The sequence below is a fragment of the Penaeus monodon genome, chromosome 6 (assembly GCF_015228065.2).
Source record: "Penaeus monodon isolate SGIC_2016 chromosome 6, NSTDA_Pmon_1, whole genome shotgun sequence".
NCBI lineage: Eukaryota > Metazoa > Arthropoda > Malacostraca > Decapoda > Penaeidae > Penaeus > Penaeus monodon.
Window position 1 is genome coordinate 56,656,201 of NC_051391.1, and position 22,500 is coordinate 56,678,700.

The 22,500-nt window shown below is 36.4% G+C and overlaps 3 protein-coding genes across 4 annotated transcripts in view; 2 read left to right on the forward strand and 1 right to left on the reverse strand.

Moving 5' to 3' along the window:
• The window catches only part of LOC119574679 (retinol dehydrogenase 13-like), a 5,157-nt gene extending 3,827 nt beyond the window's left edge, over positions 1 to 1,330 (forward strand). Inside the window, exons 7-8 of the mRNA XM_037922067.1 lie at positions 393 to 482; positions 691 to 1,330. Of these exons, the coding sequence (XP_037777995.1) occupies positions 393 to 482; positions 691 to 795 (195 nt within the window). The 3' untranslated portion in view covers positions 796 to 1,330. The remainder of the gene's footprint in view (positions 1 to 392; positions 483 to 690) is intronic.
• Positions 1,331 to 2,122: 792 nt separating this feature from the next.
• On the reverse strand, positions 2,123 to 10,592 carry LOC119574676 (RNA polymerase-associated protein CTR9 homolog). Its single transcript, XM_037922065.1, has 18 exons — positions 10,466 to 10,592; positions 9,246 to 9,344; positions 8,956 to 9,057; positions 8,629 to 8,766; positions 8,282 to 8,428; positions 7,851 to 8,168; positions 7,362 to 7,589; positions 7,077 to 7,208; positions 6,789 to 6,967; positions 6,355 to 6,563; positions 6,035 to 6,216; positions 5,652 to 5,832; positions 5,208 to 5,356; positions 4,941 to 5,057; positions 4,535 to 4,680; positions 4,160 to 4,409; positions 3,319 to 3,515; positions 2,123 to 3,174 (listed from the first exon to the last, which is right to left on the reverse strand). The coding sequence occupies exons 1-18, from the start codon at positions 10,505 to 10,507 to the stop codon at positions 2,472 to 2,474; spliced, it is 3,519 nt and encodes a 1,172-aa protein (XP_037777993.1). The 5' UTR covers positions 10,508 to 10,592; the 3' UTR covers positions 2,123 to 2,471.
• Positions 10,593 to 13,172: 2,580 nt separating this feature from the next.
• LOC119574680 overlaps positions 13,173 to 22,500 on the forward strand; it is a 9,747-nt gene continuing 419 nt past the window's right edge. Inside the window, exons 1-3 of one of the 2 annotated variants that reach the window (XM_037922069.1) lie at positions 13,173 to 13,697; positions 20,319 to 20,409; positions 22,228 to 22,500. The exon at positions 22,228 to 22,500 is cut by the window's right edge and continues 419 nt beyond it. In XM_037922069.1, coding sequence (XP_037777997.1) covers positions 20,350 to 20,409; positions 22,228 to 22,395 — 228 coding nt within the window. In that variant the 5' untranslated portion in view covers positions 13,173 to 13,697; positions 20,319 to 20,349 and the 3' untranslated portion in view covers positions 22,396 to 22,500. The remainder of the gene's footprint in view (positions 13,698 to 20,318; positions 20,410 to 22,227) is intronic. The other variant, XM_037922068.1, reaches the window with a different exon arrangement.

Sequence of the window (22,500 nt, forward strand, 5' to 3'; positions counted from 1 at the left end):
GGAGAGGGAGAGGGAGAGAGAGAGAGAGGGGGGGGAGAGGAGAGGGAGAGGGAGAGGGAGTGGGAGAGGGGAGAGAGAGAGAGAGAGAGAGGAGAGAGAGAGGAGAGAGAGAGACATGAGAGAGAGACAGGAGAGAGAGAGAGAGAGAGAGAGGAGAGGAGAGAGAGAGAGAGAGAGAGAGAGAGAGAGAGAGACCGAAAAAGAGAGGGGGGAGGGTGAAAGGTTGAGGGAGTGGGAAAGGGTGAGAGGGTGAGAAGGTGAGAGGGAGAAAAAGGGATAAGAGAAAGAGAAACAGAGGATTGGATTACAACATTATCTGCTACAAACCTTTTTCAGTACAGAGCCATCGACCTCCCAATGAACAATGATTCTCTATCTTTCCTTTTCTCCAGAGTCGAGACGATGGCGCGCAAACTAGTATCTACTTAGCTGTGGCCGAAGAAGCTCAGCACATGTCCGGAAAATACTTCGTAGACTGTAAGGTACATTAGCCCTGCACGCCGGCGACATTTCCTTCGTCTCTCGTCATTTTGAATAACCAGTTTCCTCAGCCATACAAATGATGCCCCATGTTACAAAGCTTATAAAGCTGTTAATGTAAAAGCACATATTGTTTCTTGGTAGATTGTAGACAAGAAAGCATAATCAGATATTCAATTTTCTTCTCTTTCGTGGCAATCTTTGTCCAAGGAGAGCTCGTGCTGCAAGTTAGCCGAAGACGAAGGCCTGGCCAAGAAGCTGTGGGAGGTGAGCGAACGAGACGTTAAACTGCAGCCTGGTGAGATATTTTACTAGTGGGCGTCGATCTGAAGGGTATTTTATTAGTGGGCGTCGATCTGAAGGGAATTGGTGTGCGTTAACGTCCCTCGCAACTGCGACATAGTCTTGACATCGCGCGAGAGTTAATATCACAGAGGCGCGGGGGCGGAGTCTCAATCTATAAGTTTTGTGGACGCCCCAGACGTTGATTTCAAACAGGGTAAGGAGTTGGTCGACGGTCCGTCTACCTTCCTTTTTTTTCTCTTATTTTATGCTATCATCATTGCCATTTCTTTTGCACGTATCCCTGGGTGACTGCATGACTTCGCCAGACAGGTTTCACGTTTCCAGCTCTGACAAGAGGTGTAGGGACAAACTTCCCACCTTACCTTGACGGATTGTGAAAAAGTAAGAAAATGGAAATGCAGTAATTTGTGGAATAAATAAAAACTTTCAATCAATTAAGTCACTAGCAACTACTTCATGTTTATCTCTACATGACGGCTAAGCCAAGAATTTTTACTTTTTACTGTAAATATACTTTATACAGGAGTATTCTAGTTGATCTGGACAATGTAGTCCACACCCAATATTTCTAAGCATTATTCCAAGATTAGAGATCTAAAATGTCTTGAACGCTGTATTTTGAAACTTAGACAGTTAACGTGCATTCTTTAAAAAGTCTTTCATTGATCAATCAAAATGTAAAAGCTTTCTATCTTGTATTTTGTGGAAATATTTAAAAACCTGAAACTGGCTTTCATTAAATAATATTTTTGGATAAATTAATATACACTATATACATGTCTTCAACTGATTTATTATCACACCAACTATATGTGGACAATATGTAATCATAATACAAACAGAAAACTGTTTACGTTATTAATATTTTTTTCGATACAGTACTTAATATTACATCTTCATGTCAAACATAAGATGATCTTTTATTCACATCTCAATATATTCCGAAATATGATCAGTCACAATTAATCAAACAAACTGTCTAAGTTACTTTCTTCACTATGACCTCAAATACAAAGAATACAATGTATATTACTACAAAAGGTATCCTAGTCAAAAAAGTAGATGCTTGAAATTCTCAACAGCAGATACAACTGGGACAATATAATTCCGAAAAATGGACAGAATTCAAAGTTCAATCCAAAACATAAACTGCAAGCCTTTTTCATTCCAACAATGCCCACTTCTTTCATTTTGAGTTGAAACCAATCCATGATGTAATCTATTCCACAGCGAGTGTGCGTATGTGTAGATATATGTAAATGTGTGCATGAACATGTAATATACACACCCACATATATACAAACACAAAGTAAGTAGCATTTTCCATGGAATTTTGGAATCATCAATAATGCATAATACCTATTGTATACATGCTTGATACATGTAGATTTCATTGTTCTGTACATTCATGATAGGTAGATTAGACAGCCAAAACTCTATGAAATCTGTCTACACATAGACAGCCAAATCTCTTTAAGAAACCAGTCTATACATAGGTACTGTTACCTAAAAAACTGTATGACATTTTGCCTTCTACTTTTAATGATAATGAATATTCCTCACAATGACAAATTTGTAATGCTAAGAAATATGTAAACAATAAAATCCACCTCAAAAAAAGTATGCAGTTTTCATAACTGATGGATGAAGCCAAAATGCTGAATGGCCAAAACCCCAACACCCGTTTACTCACTGTCACTCGCCCTGCCAACTTCTGACCCGGATTTAGCAGGGGAGCGTGACCCAGACCTGGAGCGGGGAGACCCTGAGCCTGACCTGGCTGGTGAGCGAGAGCCGGACCTAGAGCGAGGCGAGCCGGATCTAGACCTAGAACGTGACCTTGACTTTGACCTCGATCCAGATCTTGACCTTGACCGTGATTTTGCTGGGGAACGTGAACCAGACCTTGATCTAGCCGGGGATCTGCTACCAGAACGAGAACGACTGCGTGACCTGGATCGCGATCCTGAGCCACTTCTCCTGGATCCACTGCGACTCCTGGAGCGAGAGCCGGACTTTGACCTTGAGCGTGACCTTGATCCAGATTTGGAACGTGACCTTGATCGTGAGGACTTCCTTGACCCAGATCTTGACCTGGAGCGAGACCTCGAGGAATCCGAATTTGACATGACCCTTCGACGTTTGCTCTTTCCACCCTCACTATCTGATCCACTGGCAATTTTGAGGCGCTCGTTGTCCGAGTCATCTGAGGAGTCTGAAATGGTTGCCTTGGACACAATACGTCCCTTCTGCTTGGCTGAAAGGCCGTCTTCTGAGGCCTTCTTCCTGCCCTTGGCTCCTCCCTTCCCTCTCTTGCGGCCTCGGGGCTGGTCGTCATCCTCATCATCACTTCCCTGCTTGCTTTTCCTGCCTCGCTTTTTCCTTTCCCTGGAAGACAAAAAAAAAAAAAAAAAAAAAAAAAAAAAAAAAAAAAAAAATCATTACTTACTTTATTCATCCCTTCTATATATTTCCTAGATGTGTAAAAAGAGAGAAAGCACAAACCATAAGCTGAAATCATAAGGATCTTACCCTGGTTCCTTCTTCTTCCTTCCTCTGCCCTTCTTGGGTCGGCTCTCCCCCTCAGGTCCACTTCCTCCACCAGATCCATCTGAGAGGATTTCCACATCTCTCTTCCTGCCTCTTCCTCCTTTCCTTGCAGGTTCGACTGGTTCGTTTATGATGACAGCATTCTTCATTTTCTCCTTGTACTGTTCTCGAGCTTTCATCTGTAATAATAATTGCAGCTTTATGAATTTCAAAACAACACTTAACAGAAATTTAGTATAAAAATACTATGATCATGGAAATCTTAACTGGCCAACATTCCAACTTTCAAAATTATTAATTCTGGTAACTTTAAGGAACTACTTTTTCACCAGATTAGATTTGTATGGGCTTCCTTTTTTCTTCATAATATTGCCAAGGAGGTAGTGTTGCATAAAAAAATCTGCTTGTTCTTCTAACAAAATCAATCATGTCAAAAAGGGGGAGGTAGCATTTCAAAATTACTGAACTTGGTCCACTTTGATCAAACTAAAATTGATAAAGGGGCTTTTTCCACACCCAATATACTTATCCCTTCCTTCCACAAATCAAATCAGAAAGGCTCTATCCACAAACTGTGTGTACAGAGTTACCACAAAGACAAAAGACCTTTCAGCACTTTTTTTCTATTTTGCCAATAATCAACAATATATGTAATTTGATAAAGAAAAAAAAAAAAAAAAAAAAAAAAAAAGTCTTGAAACTTCCAGTATACAAGGATACCAGGATTAGAGTTGAACTTCCTAGCTACTTAAAATAATCTGAAATCAAAGAAAAAGAAACCGCTGAAGAGAAAGAAATCAAAGGAAGAGACGTATATACTGACCCTCTCTTCGATCATCAGCCTCCTCCTCTCTTCCATCTTCTGTCTCTCCTCCACAACCTTCTGCTTGAGAGCTTGCCTTTCTTCATCCTGCTTACGCCTGAGTGCCTTTTCTTCATCATCTTGCCTGCGGGCACGAGCAACGTGGTACTGAGCCTGAGAGAGCAAGTCACGGCACTGGCTGGCTTCCGCAGCTGCAGCCCCCAAGTCATATTTCAGACGATCTCCATTGACACTGAGATGCTGGAAGTACCTGAACAAAGGAAAATAAAAATATTACTTGAAGTTATTCACATAAAATGTTATTAAAAATACTTACTCAGAATCACATATACCAAAATATATTATTTACACATACATCTTGCATTCAATACTCACTTTTGAGCTAATGTTAGCTCATGTACAGCTGCTAACACAGTCTTCAGGTTGGATTTTTCATCACGAAGCACTTGTGTGGCTAGTCGTTGCAACACCAGTGCCAAGTTGTACAGGATGACGGTATCATGTGGAGCAACATGACGAGCCTAAAATAACAAATTTTTTTTTTTTCCTCATCAATGCATATTTACATACTTTGTACATAAAAACAACTTGAAATGAAGCATGTGTCACTGCTTATTACTAGCTTCAATAAATCCTTTTTTTCACTTTTTATTTTCTTACTTCTGAAAGTACCTCAGGTAAAAAAGAAAGAAAGAAAGAAAAAAAGGATAACAATAACAACAATAATAATAATAATAACAATAATAATAATAATAATAATAATAATAGTAATAATAATTACCTTGAGAAGTGTATACTTGGCCTCCTTCAGCTTTACTGCCTTGAAGTATGCTCGAGCAAGATACCCAAGAACCTCTACATTTGGATACTTGAAGAACTTTTTCTGGCAATTTTCATACTGAAAGAATGTGATAAAATTGCCAATAATATATATATTAAGACTAATCATGGAAGAGAAAACACCAAATTAATCACACACATAAATATCTAGTGCACATCCATGGGTAACAAAACAAATAACCCCCAAACAAAAGGCCATTATCCTTACCATCTGTATAGCATTAATATATTGTTTCTGCTCTACATAGATGTGGGCAATATTCATCCAGACATCACTGAAATCGGCTGTTGCCTCTCGCACCTGGGCAAATATATCACGTGCCTCATTGATGTAACCTTTGTGAGCCAATACAGCACCTGCAAAAGAAAAGGAACTGGATAATGACTACCTGCTAATGGGTGAACTATTAAACTGTACACCTTCTGTTTATAGGCTACATCAAACGAAAAGATGACTCTACTTTTAAACATGATTAAAAAATCTTAACAATATCACTATTTTTTGTTGTTAGCTTTGAAATCTTTAAGGCAATGAAAATGTTCTATAGTCAACTGATTACACCCATCTAAATCCACAAAAATAAAAAATAAAAATAAAGACACTTGTACGTAATAAAAAACAATAACAATAACAACAACAACAACAACTTACCAATGCCATTAGCAGCCCAGATACTTCTTGGGTCAGAACGAAGGACAGTTTTGTACATGGCAAGGGCTCGGTCCTGGTGCTTCTGCTCCTTTTCCTTGTCACGGTTCGGCTGGTGTAGTGTTGTTAGCCATACGTTTCCCAAGGCAATGAGGGAGTAGGAGTCATTTGTGGTGCTGGGATTCTGTAATAAAGCATATCATGTCACTGGTGATAATGATTGTAATGATTGCAAAAATGTTTAAAAATGATAGTGTTTGTATCCTTTACTGCTTCATATACAGCAACAAAATTCTCCAGAAGATTTTTCATTAACACAGACATCAAATAATGTACAATTTTTTTTCTATCTTCTATCAGACAGAAACAGTCCTCTTGACACAGACCTTCAAGATACGTTCAAATTTCTTCTGTCCGGGACCCCATTCATTCTTGGCCAGATGAAGGTTTCCCATCAAGGACCAGGCATCAGGATGTTCATTGTTCATACGCAGGGCTTCTTTGTACCAATCAGAAGCATCATAAATCTGGCCACGGTCTCTTGCCATACAACCCAGTCTTAGATAGCCTGAAATTTTCATAGTGAGTAAATACCTTATGGTTATTTGTTGATAAAAAAAAAAAATTAGAAAGCAGAGTAACATATATATATAATAAATGCAAAGCAGGGAAACAAAACTGACAATAAGGAGTCTTTCATACTTACAATCCACATAGTTTGGATGATCCTGAAGAATTTCCTTATAGAGCTTTTCTGCCTTGTCAAACTGGCAGAACATTTCATGAAGACGTGCAGTGTTATACTTGATGGTGACAGAAATGGAGGAATAGTACTGTGGATCCTGGTCCTTCTCTGCATCACAGCGTTCCCAGGCTTCCTTGAAGTACTTCTGGGCTTCTTCGTAATTGCCGAGTCTGCAGAAATTCATGAGATTTATTTCATCAATGTATACTTTCTCTTCTAAACCTCAAGAATATGGACAAATCAGAGTTTTTTTTTTTTTTTTACATTTTTCATATACAGTACCTGAAAATTATATATGCCTTATCTATCACGTCATATCACACAGTGTCGCACCATAAACAAAACAGATGAACTCTCCTTTTACACAAATAAATCAAGTTCTTATTAAGCTATACCTGAAATGAAGAGCAGCTATATTGTTGAGAATTTCTGGAGGGATGTCCATCTGCACAAGGTCTTGCAAGAGTTTGGTGGCCTTGTGGTATGCAGACAAGGATCCCTGGAGGTCACTGCCTTCTAAGATCTGGGCAAGTTCAATCCAGGCCTCCACATCCTCACTGTACTGCTCTGTCACCTGCAATACAATGCAAATGATGATGTATTTTTACCTTACCTTTCATTTATGTGATATAACCATCTTTATAATTCACTGAGTAGAAGTGTAACAATATGACAGGTCTTACCTTTTTGAGATGCTGCTTAGCCAAATCTCTCTTACTCTGAGATGTTGAGCTGGCATAAAGAGAACCAAGGATCTTCATGGTTTCATAGTTACCTGGCTGAGCTTTCAGTACTTTTTCAAAACACTGAGCAGCCTGAAAAGGATAATGTGTTTATTAAAATAGAATAATGATAATAGTAAAAATTTAAAAAAATCCACAACTTACATAGTCATATTACAATACAGAAAGTTTGGATTACTATCCATTTGGTGAAATAAAAGTAAACGCAAAATTATGTCAGCTTACATTTTCAGTATCTCCTCTGTTAATATACATCTGACCAAGACCATAATGGGGTAGAACAAAGTTTGGCGCTGCATACTGGGTGGCCTGGTAGTAGTACTGGAAGGCTTGTGAGTAATCTTCTTGCACGTGAAATGCTCTAGCCATCTGGTAGCATGACTCAGCACGCATAGATTCATTTTCGGTGTTGTGGAAAGCATGGAGAGCAAGGTGCTGTACTTTTTGAAAGTCCTGAAAAGAATGCAACAATTGCAATAACTTTCTTACTTTTCAATATATATAGATCTAATTCTTCCTATCTATAGCAAAAGTTTATCTTGATACTTACTATACTTTTATACATCTAAATCATGTAGGATATTCTATTCATACCTATAAAAAAATTTTGTGTTGATATTATAATTTTATAAGTTTGAAACATGTATCATATTAGCCTCTTCAAATGTGGGGAGAAAAAAAAAGGACAAAATAAAGAGACTTCTAACACATTACCTGTTTGAAGAAAAAGTGGTTACCCAGATGATTTAAAACCATAGGATTTGTAGAATCAATGTTGTATGCTTTCGACAACATCTGCACTCCTCTACGAATGTTTTCTGGTTTCTTTTCATTGAGTTCTAACACTGCTAACCCAACAAGAGCTCCAACACACATTCCATCTAATTCCAATGCCCGCTCAAAGGCCAAACGAGCCTTGTCTTGGTTTCCCAGTTTCATAAAGCAATGGCCCATACCAAGCCGAACAGCAGCCGGGCAATTGGGATTTGTTCGCAAAGCCTTCTTATAAAATGCCAAAGCACCTCTATAATCCTGTTGGTGAGGAGATATTTTAGATCTATATTGAAAAATAAAACTATTTTCATGAGTATACAACAGTCCTAAGAATTACAGGAACTTTTACATAAATAGTTCATAAGCCATACCTTTTTGTTGAAAGCAATACACGCTTTGCCTAACAAAGATGGGATGTTATTGGCAGACTGATTGAGTACGAAGTTGAACTGTGCATCAGCTTGTTCCATCTTATCTCCCTCCAGCAAACAGAAGTATGCTCGGCCCAAGAGATGATTCTGATACAGAGATAATGGGTAAATTTTGTAAGGCAGTTGATTCCATAATGGACTACATTGCAAAGGTTACTCCAATAATAATAAAAATTGTTGGATTAGGTGTGTGATACATAAAATGACCTTTGCATGCAAATATGATAGTCAGACATTTTGAAAGGACCTACAAAAATTCTTAAACAAAATACACAGGTGTACCCTACCTGGTCGTACATAATGATTTTATCTGCTGTTGTGTAAAGGTAAGTTGCTTTCTGGAACAGTTCCTTCTTTGCAGTCTTATCTTTCTCTTTGTTGGCCAACTGCACATAATAGGCTGCCAGTGTGTCATATGACCGCATCTGTGAATAGAGAAAATATGGGTTAGTTTGTATGTAATACGCATAAGTTTTACAAAAAATATGTATGCATACTATTATGAAATATCAATAGATGAACAACATTAAAATATATAGCTTGGCATTATTCAAACAATTCCAAGACCATTTTCTATATAGCACAAAACGTATATATGAAAGTGCAATAGTTACCTGATCCTTCTCAGACTCTCTGTACATGGTGTTGGCATCTGTCCTGCTTGCTTCCAAGATACGTACAAAGTCCTCTTCCTTCTTTTGTTTATAGTACTCAACCTGAAAATGTATATATACATATAAATATAGAAACCAATCTATCAGTGTATATACAGTGTTCTTAGCCGCTTCTTATACACATTATAATTTAGTCACCATAAATCAGTTTAGAAATGGTACATATAATGTAAAGTTCACTACAAATTACTTTATACTCATACTATGATGGTAAGAAAAGGAAAACTTACAGCAAGGTCAACCCAATAATTGAGTGGGACCTTCTCGTTGGTGAGAATGCCGAGCACTTCATCTCCCTCAGGTAAAGATTCCAAATCCAATTCAATAACCTGAAAGTAAAATAGAATGACAATATTCAAAAGCGAAAGGAAGAAAAAATACATACTAAAGAAAGGACATATATTAGTGTAGCTATGATAAGGCAGAGCTTGCCCTTTGACAATCCGTGACTATATCTGAAAATTGTCTAGTTGTAAACTCTAATATAAAAATATTCCATGTCTGACGTAGCTACAGCCCCTCAAAGTCACTTTTTCTCTATAAAATTGTATATGCTGCAACAAAAAATTATAGAGTAGGGAAATTATTTGTTTCCTTTATTTCTAGTCATCCCTTTAGTGGCTGATGGCACACAGCACCTATTGCATCATTCAGTGTGGCTCACAGAGCACCTGTCAACATCAGTAAATGGACTTGTTTGTTTCATTATGTAACAGAAGTCATTAAGGATACCTATCCTAAAATTCTCCAATCTATCAGTACCATATATTAGTTACCTTATGGGTAACAATGGTTCAAAACTAAAATAACACCTAAAATAGTGACATGTGCTTGGACCTGACCTCCATGCTGGCACTTTGGCAACAAACCTTCACTTATAATCAGCTACATAGATTTTGAATTAGTTCCTTATTTAATTCAAGGAATGTTGTAAAGTACCATTTTATCAGGCTATTATGTGTGAAAGTGTGTTTGCCTTTGCTGGAATATGAAGTGCTGACTATTTGTTATCATGAAGGCAAGCAAAGATTTCCAGGACAATGTGGCCTTATTCTAAAATTTTAGAAATTACTTTAAATACCTTAAATTTTTTGTTTTACATGTTCTCTGTGGACATTAGCTTAGGTTTTTCTATATCCTCTTGTGACTATTCCCAATCACTTTTCTATCTCACAGGCTTTTAAAAGTCGTAAAACCCATTTAGTTATGACTTTCAGTTATCGACAATGAAGATTTATCTCTAAAATAATATTATTAGATGAATGAGATAATCGAAAACAAAATATAGCCCAGAATATTCTATCATCAGCTGTGGCTTGTCGGCTCAAGGTTGACGTTTTCGACTAGGGATCCTACATCACACGTCGCAACTATCCACATTACGCGACTCCTACCAACAAAAATACCCTATTCCAATCGTGCATTTCGTTAAAAGGCAGCGGGAACTTACCTCATCGCTATCCCGTAGCGGGATTTCGATACAACCCGACATTCTGTCGGTATTCTTCAATTACCCCAACAAGTCGCACTTTTCCTCGCATGTAAACATTGGCCGGGAGCATCTGCTAGATGTGCCAGCTGTTCCCGAGGGCGCAACGTGATTGGTCGAGAGCGGACGCATTTGCTAAACGAGAGTTATTATTTGTAGGAGAGAATACATTAAAAAGAAAGAAAGAAAAAAATATATATAGATTAGGAAATAATAACTGAGTAAAGGGAATAAAAAGAGAATTGTATTATATTTTGTTGTGTTCCCTCATTTGGGTATATGGTAGTTTTGATTTTGATGTCTAATGTATGCATTTTTCTAACCAGCGGATACCATTTAGCATTGGTATTTTCTAGCTTGGCTTAAAACGGAAGCTACAATTTTAGTAGAATCCGAACTTTATCTTTTTCGATTTTAATTTGTGGAACCCTTATATAAATATATATTTTTAAAATTCCCAGCGATGTATATAATGATTAATGTACCTCTTTGTAGGGTCGAATACTGGACTTTGCAAAAGCTGATTATTACGGTTTTTACAATTCAATAGAGATAGATATACACTTTGTTCAATAAAGTCCCTCCTGACGAATGTCCCGTTTGTCATTTTTCTTGTTTGTCTTGTTTGCTGTCGGCGCCGTCGAATTAAATTTTAATTCGTGTTCTTGCTGGTTCCTTTGTACCTTCTAGGTTTAGACAAGTCGAAATATTGGTGATGCTAAAACATACCAAAAGTTTTCCTTTTTGCCTGTTGGTTAAATCTTATTCATCAGGGTATATGTACACTATAAAGTTATACATTGGGAATTATGGCAGAACAAGAAGGAATTTCTTATTATTCTATAGGAGCACAAGAACCACTTTCTAGGTAGCGTTTCATTCAGATCTACTGATTTTATAAAATCGCGATCCCTTTTTAACACTTTCAAGACATGCTGGTCTCGTCCACTTAGGTTCATAAGGAACATGATATTATCCGACTCATTATTATTGGTAGTACCACTGTTACCATCATAATAATTTTATTTTATCAACATACCATTACTATTACTGTTACCACTTCTACTTCTCCTCCTCCTCCCTCTCCTTCTCCTCCTGTTCATGTTCATGTTCCTGTTCATGTTCATGTTCCTCCTCCTCCTCCTCCTACTACTACTACTACTCCTACTACCACCACCACTACTACTACCACTACTACCATCACTACTACTACTACAACAACAACAACAACAACAACAACAACAACAACAACAACAACTACTACTACTACTACTACTACTACTACCAGTACTACTACTACTACCAGGGTCGTTATTTGTGGGGCAATTTTCCCCTCAAGACTCCGATTCCCCCCTTAAGGTCTGGCTTACCCCCCCCCCTTCCCTAGGGCCACACTCCCACATTGCCTAAATAACACCTTTATAACTCTGAGCTAATTTTTCATTTTTTCTTTCTTTTTCCTTTTCTTAGGGAAGGGGGAGGGGGGATCGCAGCGCCCCAGATACTTATTGTGCTCACTTTGCTCGCCTACCTTGCCCCTCGAAAAGAAAAAAAAATTGAAGTGACGCCCCTGACTACTACTACTACTATCTACTACTACTATTACTACTACTACTACTACTATTACCACCACTACTCTATCAGTATTATTACAGTAGCATATTTTAAAATTCTATTTTTTTCAGATACTCACTATCAGGATGTTCAATCACACTTATTTGATTAAAAAAAAATGTTTCTGATTATCGACACGTATATTTCTGTTCATAAAACACACACACACACACACACACACACACACACACACACACACACACACACACACACACACACACACACACACATATATATATATATATATATATATATATATATATATATATATATATATATATATATATATATATATATATATATATATATATATTTGGTAATGTTAATAACTATGACCACGTTACCACAGACTAAATTATAACTGTACAACTACCATTTATATCAGAACAAGTTGAATTTGATTTTGAAACTGTGTGTGCGTCCTCTGTGTCTGTCTGTTTGTTTACCAGTCTGTCTGCCTCTTTCTTCTCACTGCCTATGTAATCTCTGTTTGTCTGTCTGTCTATCTGCCTCTCTCTCTCTCTCTCTCTGTTGTGTGTGTGTCTATTGTCTATCTGTCTGTCTATCTGCCCCTCTCTCTCTGTCTGTCTGTCTGTCTGTCTCTCTCTCTCTGTCTCTCTCTGTCTTCTGCTCTCTCTCTCTCTCTCTTGCCCCCCCCCTCTCTCTCTCTCTCTTTCTGTTCTGTCTCTTGTGTTGTGTGTTGCTCTTTTGTCTGTGTGTGTGTGTTGCTGTTGTGTGTGTGGTTGTGTGTGTGTTGTGTGATGTCTATTGTCTATCTGTCGGTCTCTCTCTGTCTGTCTGTCTCTCTCTTTTTCTTCTTCTCTTCTGTTTGTCTGTCTGTCTCTGTTGTTTGTCTCTGTTGCTTTATCTGTCTGTCTGTCTCTGTCTGTCTATCTCTTTGTCTTTCTCTCTGTCTGTCTGTCTATTTCTTTGTCCGTCTGTCTGTCTGTCTATCTCTCTGCCTCTTTCTTTCTTTGCTTCTGCCTGTCTGTCTCTCTCACTTTTTAATATCAATCGCAATATTACAATATTAAGGTGACATGATGATAAGAGAAGATATCCCCATTAACTATAGTTCTGTAACAGGGTATTACTTTTGAGTGAGATGATGATGATAATAATGATAATAATAATAAAATTACCCTTTACGCTCGTACTGCGGTATTTTGGCATAGTGACATTTCTCACTCGGAAGGTAAATTTTCGAAAGAATCGCCAGCTATCGACCCGAGCGGACACATTTCCCCCAAGCCACAGGCGAAGCGAGGAAGAACAGGACCCCCCCAGCATAATAACCCACCCCCGTTCGTTCTATCCCCCCGACGGAAATGGCCCGAAAGGAGAGGCCGAAGGGGAGGAGCTGAACAGAGAGAGAGAGAAAGAGGAAAAAAAGAGAGTAAAAAAAAAAAAAAAAAATTAAATACCTCCCCCTTCTTTCCCTTCCCCCCTAAATCGGGCTGAGAAATGCGCGTGTTGGTCTCGGGGCTCGGGAGGCACAGTCCGTCACTCGCCGAGGGAGGGAAATGCTGCAGGCTGGAGGCTTCTCGTGCTGATACGAAGCTCGCCACTGCTCTCGTGGGTATTTTCCCCCTTGGTTCCGTCCTTTTTTCCCCCCTTTTTTCTTCTATTTTTCGTTCGTTTCATTTTTTTTCTTCTTCTTCTCTTAGCCTTCCGGGAGTCTCGCTGGGATGGGGTGGTGGGGGGGTATTGGTCTTGGCTGAATCTAGACGAAGGAAGGAGACTTGTGTGTTTTTATTATTATGTTATTGTTATTATTACTATTATTATTGTTTATTTTGAAAACGGGGAGGTGAGGGAGGTAGGTTCTGTTGTGGGAGGCTTGTCATGTTGAGTTTATTATTATTATTATTGTTCTTAATTTTTAATGGTTTGTGTATGTCTGTTTTTTTTTATGGTTGTATTTTTGTTTTTTTTCTTTTGTGTGTTTTATTTATTAGATCTGGGAGATGGGGAGAGGGGGGTATTTAAGGTGGCATTTTTGGGATATATATATGTAATAGAGAATTAGAGTTTCATGTGCGAATTAAATTGTTATTTAAGGTTTTGGTTTTGTTGTCCGTGCTGTGTTGCATTGCATTGTATGTTTGGTGACTATGGATTAAACTACGGTCGGAAAAAAAAAACAGAAATATAGGGTAGATTTTTCTTTGGAGGTATCTTCCCTGGTTTTAGCATGACATGGGTAATTTTATTATTATTATTATTCATTTTTTTTTTTTTTACAAAGAGTTAACCTCTACCCGCTCTTTAATATTGTGCGTCAGTGTAGCCCTTTCCTCGCTAAGGCTTGGAAATAAAGGTGCGTTGACAACGGACTCACTTTATCGTTGGTAATGTAGTTCAAGAATGAAAAGTGTGGTGAGCAGGTGCTCTAGCGGTACTACACTGTCTCGGCAACCGGCTGAGAGGATGAGGCTTGCAATTTGCTGCGGCCTTTGCTCATGTAGTCACTCCGGCAAAGGCTAATCAACCAGCTCATGGACTTAGCAGGATAGAAATTGGATAGGGTTCCTTACTTGATGGTAAATTAAACAGGTTGGCTTACAAGCTTTTGGTTAACAGGGAATACAGGGATTGGGGTTCGCTGTCCTTCTTCTGCCAGTGTGCTGAAGACAAAGGTTCTGTGACAAACATGCAAGCGATTCCAGGTTTATATTTGACAATTAACTCTGGGCTTACCTTGGCTTTCCTCAGCTTGTTTTCAGCAGCAAATAGCATTCCTTTGTGCTGTTTAAGTGGGATTTACCTGGCTTTATGTCTCTACTTGCCCAGGATTTAACAATGTATAATTTTTTCCATTATTTGAGCATCATCATGGTAAACAAGCATAGGAGATTGATAAGAGCCTTTGCATCTGACGTGTCCACTACCAAGCTGAAAATGAAGAATCAGTTATTATACTTGTAACAACCAATCATTGTTGTCTTTGTATTTCAACAAGTCATCAGAATCCGTCACCTGTCAGTCACTTCATCTGCCTCGTTCCGGTCAGCGCTACAAGCAGTCAAATAATTTATAATAGTGATACAATATACATCTTAGGTATGATTCTGAAGTCATGTAGATACACATGAGGGGGCGAACGGGTTCAAGAGGCAAAAAATAATTAATTTATTCTAATCTAAATGTGCAAGGAAAGGAGTATTATTTGTAAAAGATGTTCTAGTTAGATAATATTATTATGATAGGTTATTGCTATTGTTAGTGTTATCATTGTCATTGTCGTCGTCATCGTCAGTCAGTCATCGTCGTCACATCACTCATTTCCCGTCATCGTTCATCTCCATCATCATCATCGTCATCATCATCATCATCGTCATCATCATCGTCATCATCGTCAACATTTATTTATTTATTTATTTTTGTTATGATGATAAAAATAATAATATAAATAATAGTAATAGTTAATGATGGTGATGGTGATGGTGATGGTGATGATATGATGATGATGATGATGATGATGATGATGATGATGATGATGATGATGATGATGATGATGATGATGATGGTGATGTGTGGTGGTGGTGATGGCGATGATGATTTTATTTATTTATTTATTATTTTTTTCCTTTTTATGATGATTATTATTATAATTATTGTTTTTATCATTATCATTATTGTTATTTTACTGTTATTGCAATTATTACTTTTATTGTTGTTGTAGTTAATATTATTATTATTGTTATTGTTGCCATTATTGTTATTATTATTAGTACTGATATTGTTATTATTATTATCATCATCATTATTAGTATTTTTATTGTTATTGTTATTTTTATTGTTATTGTTATTTTTATTGTTATTGTTATTTTCATTGTCATTGTTATTGTTATGGTTATTGTTATTGTGATTGTTATTGTTTTTTAATTGAAACTGTAATTGTCAATGTAATTCTTATTCTTATTCTTATTTTGCTGATGATCATGATTGTTATTATCATCATTATTGTTGTTGTAATTTTGATTGGTATTGTTATTATTGTTACTGTAGCAACAACAATAGCAACAACAACAATAACAACAACAACAATAACAACAATAATGATGGCAAAATTAATAATGATGTGGATGATGATGATAACAATAATAATAGTAACAGCAATAATAACTACAATAATAATAATAATAATAATAATAATAATTATTATTATTATTATTATAACAACTATATTAATGATGATAATAATAATAGTAACAACACCAATAATAACGATAACAACAATGATAAGAATAAGATTAAGAATAATATATAATGATGATGATCATAAAAACAACAATAATGATGATGATGATGATGATATGATAATGATAATGATAATGATAATGATAATGATATGATGATGACGATGACGATGACGATGACGATGACGATGACGATGACGATGACGATGACGATGACGATGACGATGACGATGACGATGAAGATGACGATGACAATGACGATGACAATAGTAAAAATAATACCAATAATAATACCATTCATAATTACAACAACAATGATAACAATCATGATCATCATAAAGATAATAAGAATTACAATTACAATTAAATTGGATTAAATTAAATGATGATGATGATGATGGTGATGGTGATGATGTGATGGTGGTGGTGATGGTGATGATGATGTTGATGGTGGTGATGATGTGATGGTGGTGGTGATGGTGATGGTGATGATGTGATGGTGGTGGTGGTGATGATGGTGGTGGTGATCATGATAGTAATAATAGTAGAAAAACAAAGTAATAATGATAAAAATAATAGTAATAATGAAAAAAATAATAATGATAATTACAATGATGGTAATGATAGTAATAATAATGATAATAATAAGGATGTTAATGATAGTATTAATAATGATAATAATGATAATGATAAGTATGATAATAATGGTAACAACAACAATATTAATGATAATAATGATATTGATTTTATTAATATTAGTAGTAATGATTGTAATTGTTATTATTTTTATTATCATTATCATCTTTATCATTATTGTTATTATTGTTATTAATATTGTTATCATTATTATCATTATCATTATTATTTTTGCTATTATTATTGCTGTTATTATTATTGTTATTGTTGTTGTTGTTTTTATGTTGTTGTTGTTTTTCTTCTTCTTCTTCTTATTATTATTATTTATTATTTCTTCTTCTTCGTATTATTATTATTATTGTTATTATTATTATTATATATTCTTCATATTCTTCTTGTTGATGATTATTGATGATGATGATGATGATGATGATGATGATGATGATGATGATGATGATGATGATGATGATTATAATAATAATAATTATTAAATTTTATATTATTTATTGTTATTATTTTTATTATTGTATTTTATTACTTTTATTATTATTATTATTATTATTATTATTATTATTAATATCAATGATTCTTCTTTTTTCTTCTTCTTCTTCTTTTCTTCATCTTCATCTTCATCTTCATCTTATCTTCATTTCATTTTCACTTCATTTTCATCTTCTTTCATCTTCATCTTCATTTTCATCTTCATCTTCTTCTTCTTCTTCTTCTTCTTCTTGTTATTATTGTTATTTTTATTATTTTTATTATTATTATTAATGGTTATTATTATTACTATTATTATAATTATTAATGATTATATTAATAATAACAATAATAATGATAATAATAATAATGATGATAGTAAGGCTAATCATAAGGGTAATAATGAGATATATAATAACAACCAAAAAAGTATGGATGATAATAAATATGATAATGATATTAATAAAAATACCTATAATAACAAAAAGACTAATGATAGTTATTGATATTAATGTTAATATAATTTGATATTGTTATCATTAATATTGTTATTATTATCATTATCATTATTATTATTATTATTAATATTAATATTATTATTGCTAATATATTTTTTTATATTGTTAAAACATTCAAAACAACAATAATAGCAATAAAAACAAAAAAATAGCCTACAGTATTTTCCCATTTAACCTGCCTTGTATTTAACCTGTATTGGCATTTTCTCCACTGATACTGTTCTACCCTAATCATATTCATAATAATTTTCTGAAAGAGGATTATGATTTTTTTTTTTTTTTTTTTTTCTTATCAAAAAATGATAATCTTCAAAGGCTGAGTAATGAATAAAAGTGGGATAGAGATAAGAAGCAAAAGCATTTGGTTATGGCTCATAAGGTTCATTCCTTCCACATCCACAATGGATTTAAATAAATCATTCAAGTGATTTTTAAATTATTGGATATATGTTTAATAAGTACATGTACTTACATGCCATGCCCACTGTGAGTTTAAATATATTGTTTTTACACATAGATGGCTGTACTTGTACTAAGTCGCCAATGAGCCAATTACGAGCACTGTCTGTCTCACCCATTTACCCTTTTCCTTGATTTACGAAAATATTTTACGTTATCTTGTTTTGCCTTTACTAATGTTAATAACATTATAGTAATTATAATGTCTATTATTATAACACCCTATATATTCATAGCATTAGTAAAAAAAAAAAAGTATTTCCAGCCATTTCAAGGGAAGGGAGAATCAGGTAATCCTTTGGGGCTAAGCACTTGCAGAGCCATCTAAGTGCAGACACATTTCACAGAAAAAAAAAAAAAAAAAACATTTTTCCCAGTGGCATTGGGTTAATATTTACCCTACTGCTGCCAGGGATGATGGGTAAATACAGTTGTCTTTGTTGGATGGAAGAAGTGGTAACTCTTTGTGTTTGTTCATACTCTTGTACTATGTGTGACTTGAATGAATTCGATCATATGACTCCTATACAAAAGATGAAAGCATTGAAATGTTACCTTGAAAATACCTGAATGGAAGATTATTTCTCGCATACCAAATATTTTGATGAATTTGCCTTGGAGAGCATTAGTCATCTCTTTGTCCTAGCTAGATTATGTGCATTTACTTCAGAAGGGGTACTTGCTGCTATCCACTGACTAACCCTGAAATTTTATTTTTGTCAGATATTAAAGATTTGGCTAACAAAATTGACCATTGGTAGAATTAGGTATCTCCTTCGGGTCTTTGGAGGGGTGCATATGTGAGTAAAACAAATCTCCCCCGTATCAAACAAGTAATTGCTTTTTTCACTAAGACTGAAAACCATCAAACACTAGTTGAATATTTTCTTGCTTGTTACAATGTGTATGAGAGTGGGGATGCAGTTGTGTGTATGGAAGCGTGCACCGTATATCTCACTTGTTGAGATAAAAGCACATATAATATAATCTATGGTATGTTAGGAAGTTTACTGGAATTTCACACACACGTCCTCACAGGCCACATCCTGTTAGCCTTGAGCACAGCCTCCCTCCTCCTCCAACGGCTCACAAAACCCACATCCCGGGTAATAACCAGTTATCTCAGTATTATCTAGACATAGACACTGTAATGACATTCAGGAATAAAAGTAAAATTCCAAACTTGTCAAGGTATTGTTTCTAGTGAGATTTACTCCAGTCCATTCAAGCTGTACGTATTTTGAAAATGTAAGCAAGCAGTGGTGCTGCTTCCACAGTCCATTGAATAAAGGAGTACCAGGTATGAGTGCAGGCAACTGCCATGTTATTTGTTAGTTTAGTTCATTAATTCTCTTTACACATAGATGGCTTCACCAATGGTCCAATTACTAGTACTATCTATCTCACCAGTTTACCATTTTCCTTCATTTTTGGATGTTATTTTCTTATATCTTATGCTGCAATTTGTAATGACAATAACATTGATTATAATGCCTATAATAATGATGATAACTTCAATATTGATAGCATTATTATAAAAGAAAATTTCCCGAGACGAAAGGAAAGGTGAAATCGGGCAAAGTCACGAAGTCTACTGATTGTCTCCTTGGTGGCACTTGGTGAGTCATCTATGTGTAGAGACATTTCACAGAGCAGTACTACACTGAACATTAATTGCTACTAGTGGCATTGGGTTTAAGTATGCCAAACTTGGATAAATCATTAATGTTTCTTTTTATTAAAGTATTCCCTGGTGGATCAGGAGAATATATGAAAAATAGCTTTATTGCAAAATATTGTTCTGACTTATGCAGTGATTTAGATCACTGAATATTTTGTCTACTATCATTAATGCTAATTAAGAAAATTATGGTGAATTTGTGAAATTATGCAATCTTTTTCCAGCTGGTGGTGTTGTAGAGTTGTCGGAGCAGCCATGACTCCCTTCGATGACTTCGTTTACCTTGTCAATTCCATCTTGCTTGGCGAGGAACCAGTAAGTTCATAGCACAGACAGTTATCTGTGTGGTGATATTTCCTGCTGCCTTCTTCGTCTTTCCTCGTCATCTTCCTCTTCCACTACCTCTACTTCCTCTTCCCCTTCCCCTTCCCTTTCCCCTACCCCTACCCCTACCCCTTCTCTGTCCCCCCAACCCCTCCTGCTGCTGCTGTTGCTGCTGCTCCTCCTCCTGCTCCTCCTCCTGCTCCTCTGCGCTGCTGCTGCTGCTGCTGGGTGCTCTGCGCTGCTGCTGCTGCCCCCTCCCTCTCCTCCTCCCTCTCCTCCTCCCTCTCCTCCTCCCTCTCCTCCTCCTCCTCCTCCTCCCTCCTCTCTTTTTCCTCCTCCTCTCTTTTTCCTCCCCCTCCTCTCCTTCTCTTCTTCTTCCTCCTCCTCTCCTCTCTTCTTCTTCCTCCTCCTCCTCTTCCCTTTTTCTTCCTTCCCCTTCCCTTCTTCTCTTCTTCCCCCTTTTTCTTTCTTCTTCCTTCCCTTTCTTCCTCCTTCTTCTTCTTCTTTTTTCTTCTTTCCCCCCTCCTTCTCCATTCTCCTTCTCCTTCCTCCTTCTCCTTCCCCCTTCTCCCTTCTTCCTTCCCCCTTCCCCTCTCTTCCTCCTCCTCTCTCCCCCTCCTCCTCCTCCTCCTCTTCCTCCTCCTTTTCTTTTTTCCCTCCTCTCTCTTCCTCCTCCTCCTCTCTTCCTCCTTTCCTCCTCCTCTTCTTCCTCCTCCTCCTCCTCTCTTCCTCCTCCTCCTCCTCCTCCTCTCTTCCTCCTCCTCCTCCTCCCCCCTCCCCTTCCTTTCCCCCTCCTCCTCCTCCCTCTCTCTTCCCCCTCCTCCTCCTCCTCCTCTCTTCCCCCCTCCTCCTCCTCCTCCTCTCTTCCTCCTCCTCCTCCTCCCCCTCCTCCTTTCCTTCCTCCTCCTCCTCTCCTCCTCTCTTCCTCCTCCTCCTCTCCTCCTCTCTCTCTCCCTTTCCCCTTTCCCTTTTCTCTTTTCCTCTCTCCTCTCTCCTTCCTTTTCTCTCTTCCTCCCCTCTCCTTTTCTTTCTTCTTCCTTTTCCTCTCTCTTCCTTTCCCCTTTCTTTCTCTTTCCTCCTCTTTTCCTTCCTTTTTCCTTCTCTCCTCCTCCTTTTCTCTCTTTTCTTTTCTTCTCTTCCTTCTCCCTTTCCTTCTTCATCTTCCTCTTCCTCTTTTCTTTCCGTTTTCTCCTTCTTCTTCTTCAATTTTTTTTCTTCTTCTTTTCTTTTTCTTTTTTTTCTTTTCTTTTTTCTTCTTTTTTCTTTTTTCTTTTTCTTTTTTTTTTTTCTTTTTCTTCTTCTTCTTCTTCTTCTTCTTCTTCTTCTTCTTCTTCTTCTGCCTTTTTATTCTAGTGTGCATGTATGCTAGAGGTTATCCAAACAAGAAATTTACTCCTTTAAATTTCATTGTCACAAAGTAATTTTTGTCAGGCTGTTGGATGACAATGTCATATCACATTCTTTTATATATATATATATATATATATATATATATATATATATATATATATATATATATATATATATATATATATATATATATATATATATCCTCCAGAAGAAATCACTGATTACCATCCCTCTGCACCATAATTTTAACATAATCCTAAATATTTTACTTATTTTTTAGCATTTCTGTTTTGTAAATTGGACAAAAGTTAGATAAGAAAATACTTCATTTTAGGAAATTACAGGAAACTAAACCTCTTGTCAGTTATTGCTAGCGTAATGTTTTGGTTGTAGGTTAGTTATATTTATAGTTCGTATAATTTTGAGGTGTGTGAGATGTTGATTATCATTGTTTTTCAGACAATCGAGGACTTCATCTTGTTAATTGGGACCTTTGTTGCATTCATTGCATTCATTCTGTGGTGCTGCTTCCCCATTGTGCCAAAGGAGTCAAACCCTCCAGCACAGTATGATACTCAGTATACCAAGTACAAGAAGTCGGATTCTCCTTATGATGAGAAGATGTGAAAAGGAACTGCTGCCGTGGGACACCGGTGAAAGGTGAAGTTTTCTAGAGATTCCCAGCTCTGTGCATGGAACCTACTTGCATCCATGCATTGCAGATGAAGAAGG

Excerpts from the sequence above, each read along its gene's own strand:
- LOC119574676 (XM_037922065.1), bottom strand. The coding sequence starts at position 10,507 with ATGTCGGGTTGTATCGAAATCCCGCTACGGGATAGCGATGAG. Across the intron at positions 8,767-8,955 it reads GAGAGTCTGAGAAGGATCAG|ATGCGGTCATATGACACACT; the intron begins GTAACTATTGCA and ends CTCTATTCACAG. Across the intron at positions 5,058-5,207 it reads ATATTAATGCTATACAGATG|TATGAAAATTGCCAGAAAAA; the intron begins GTAAGGATAATG and ends ACATTCTTTCAG.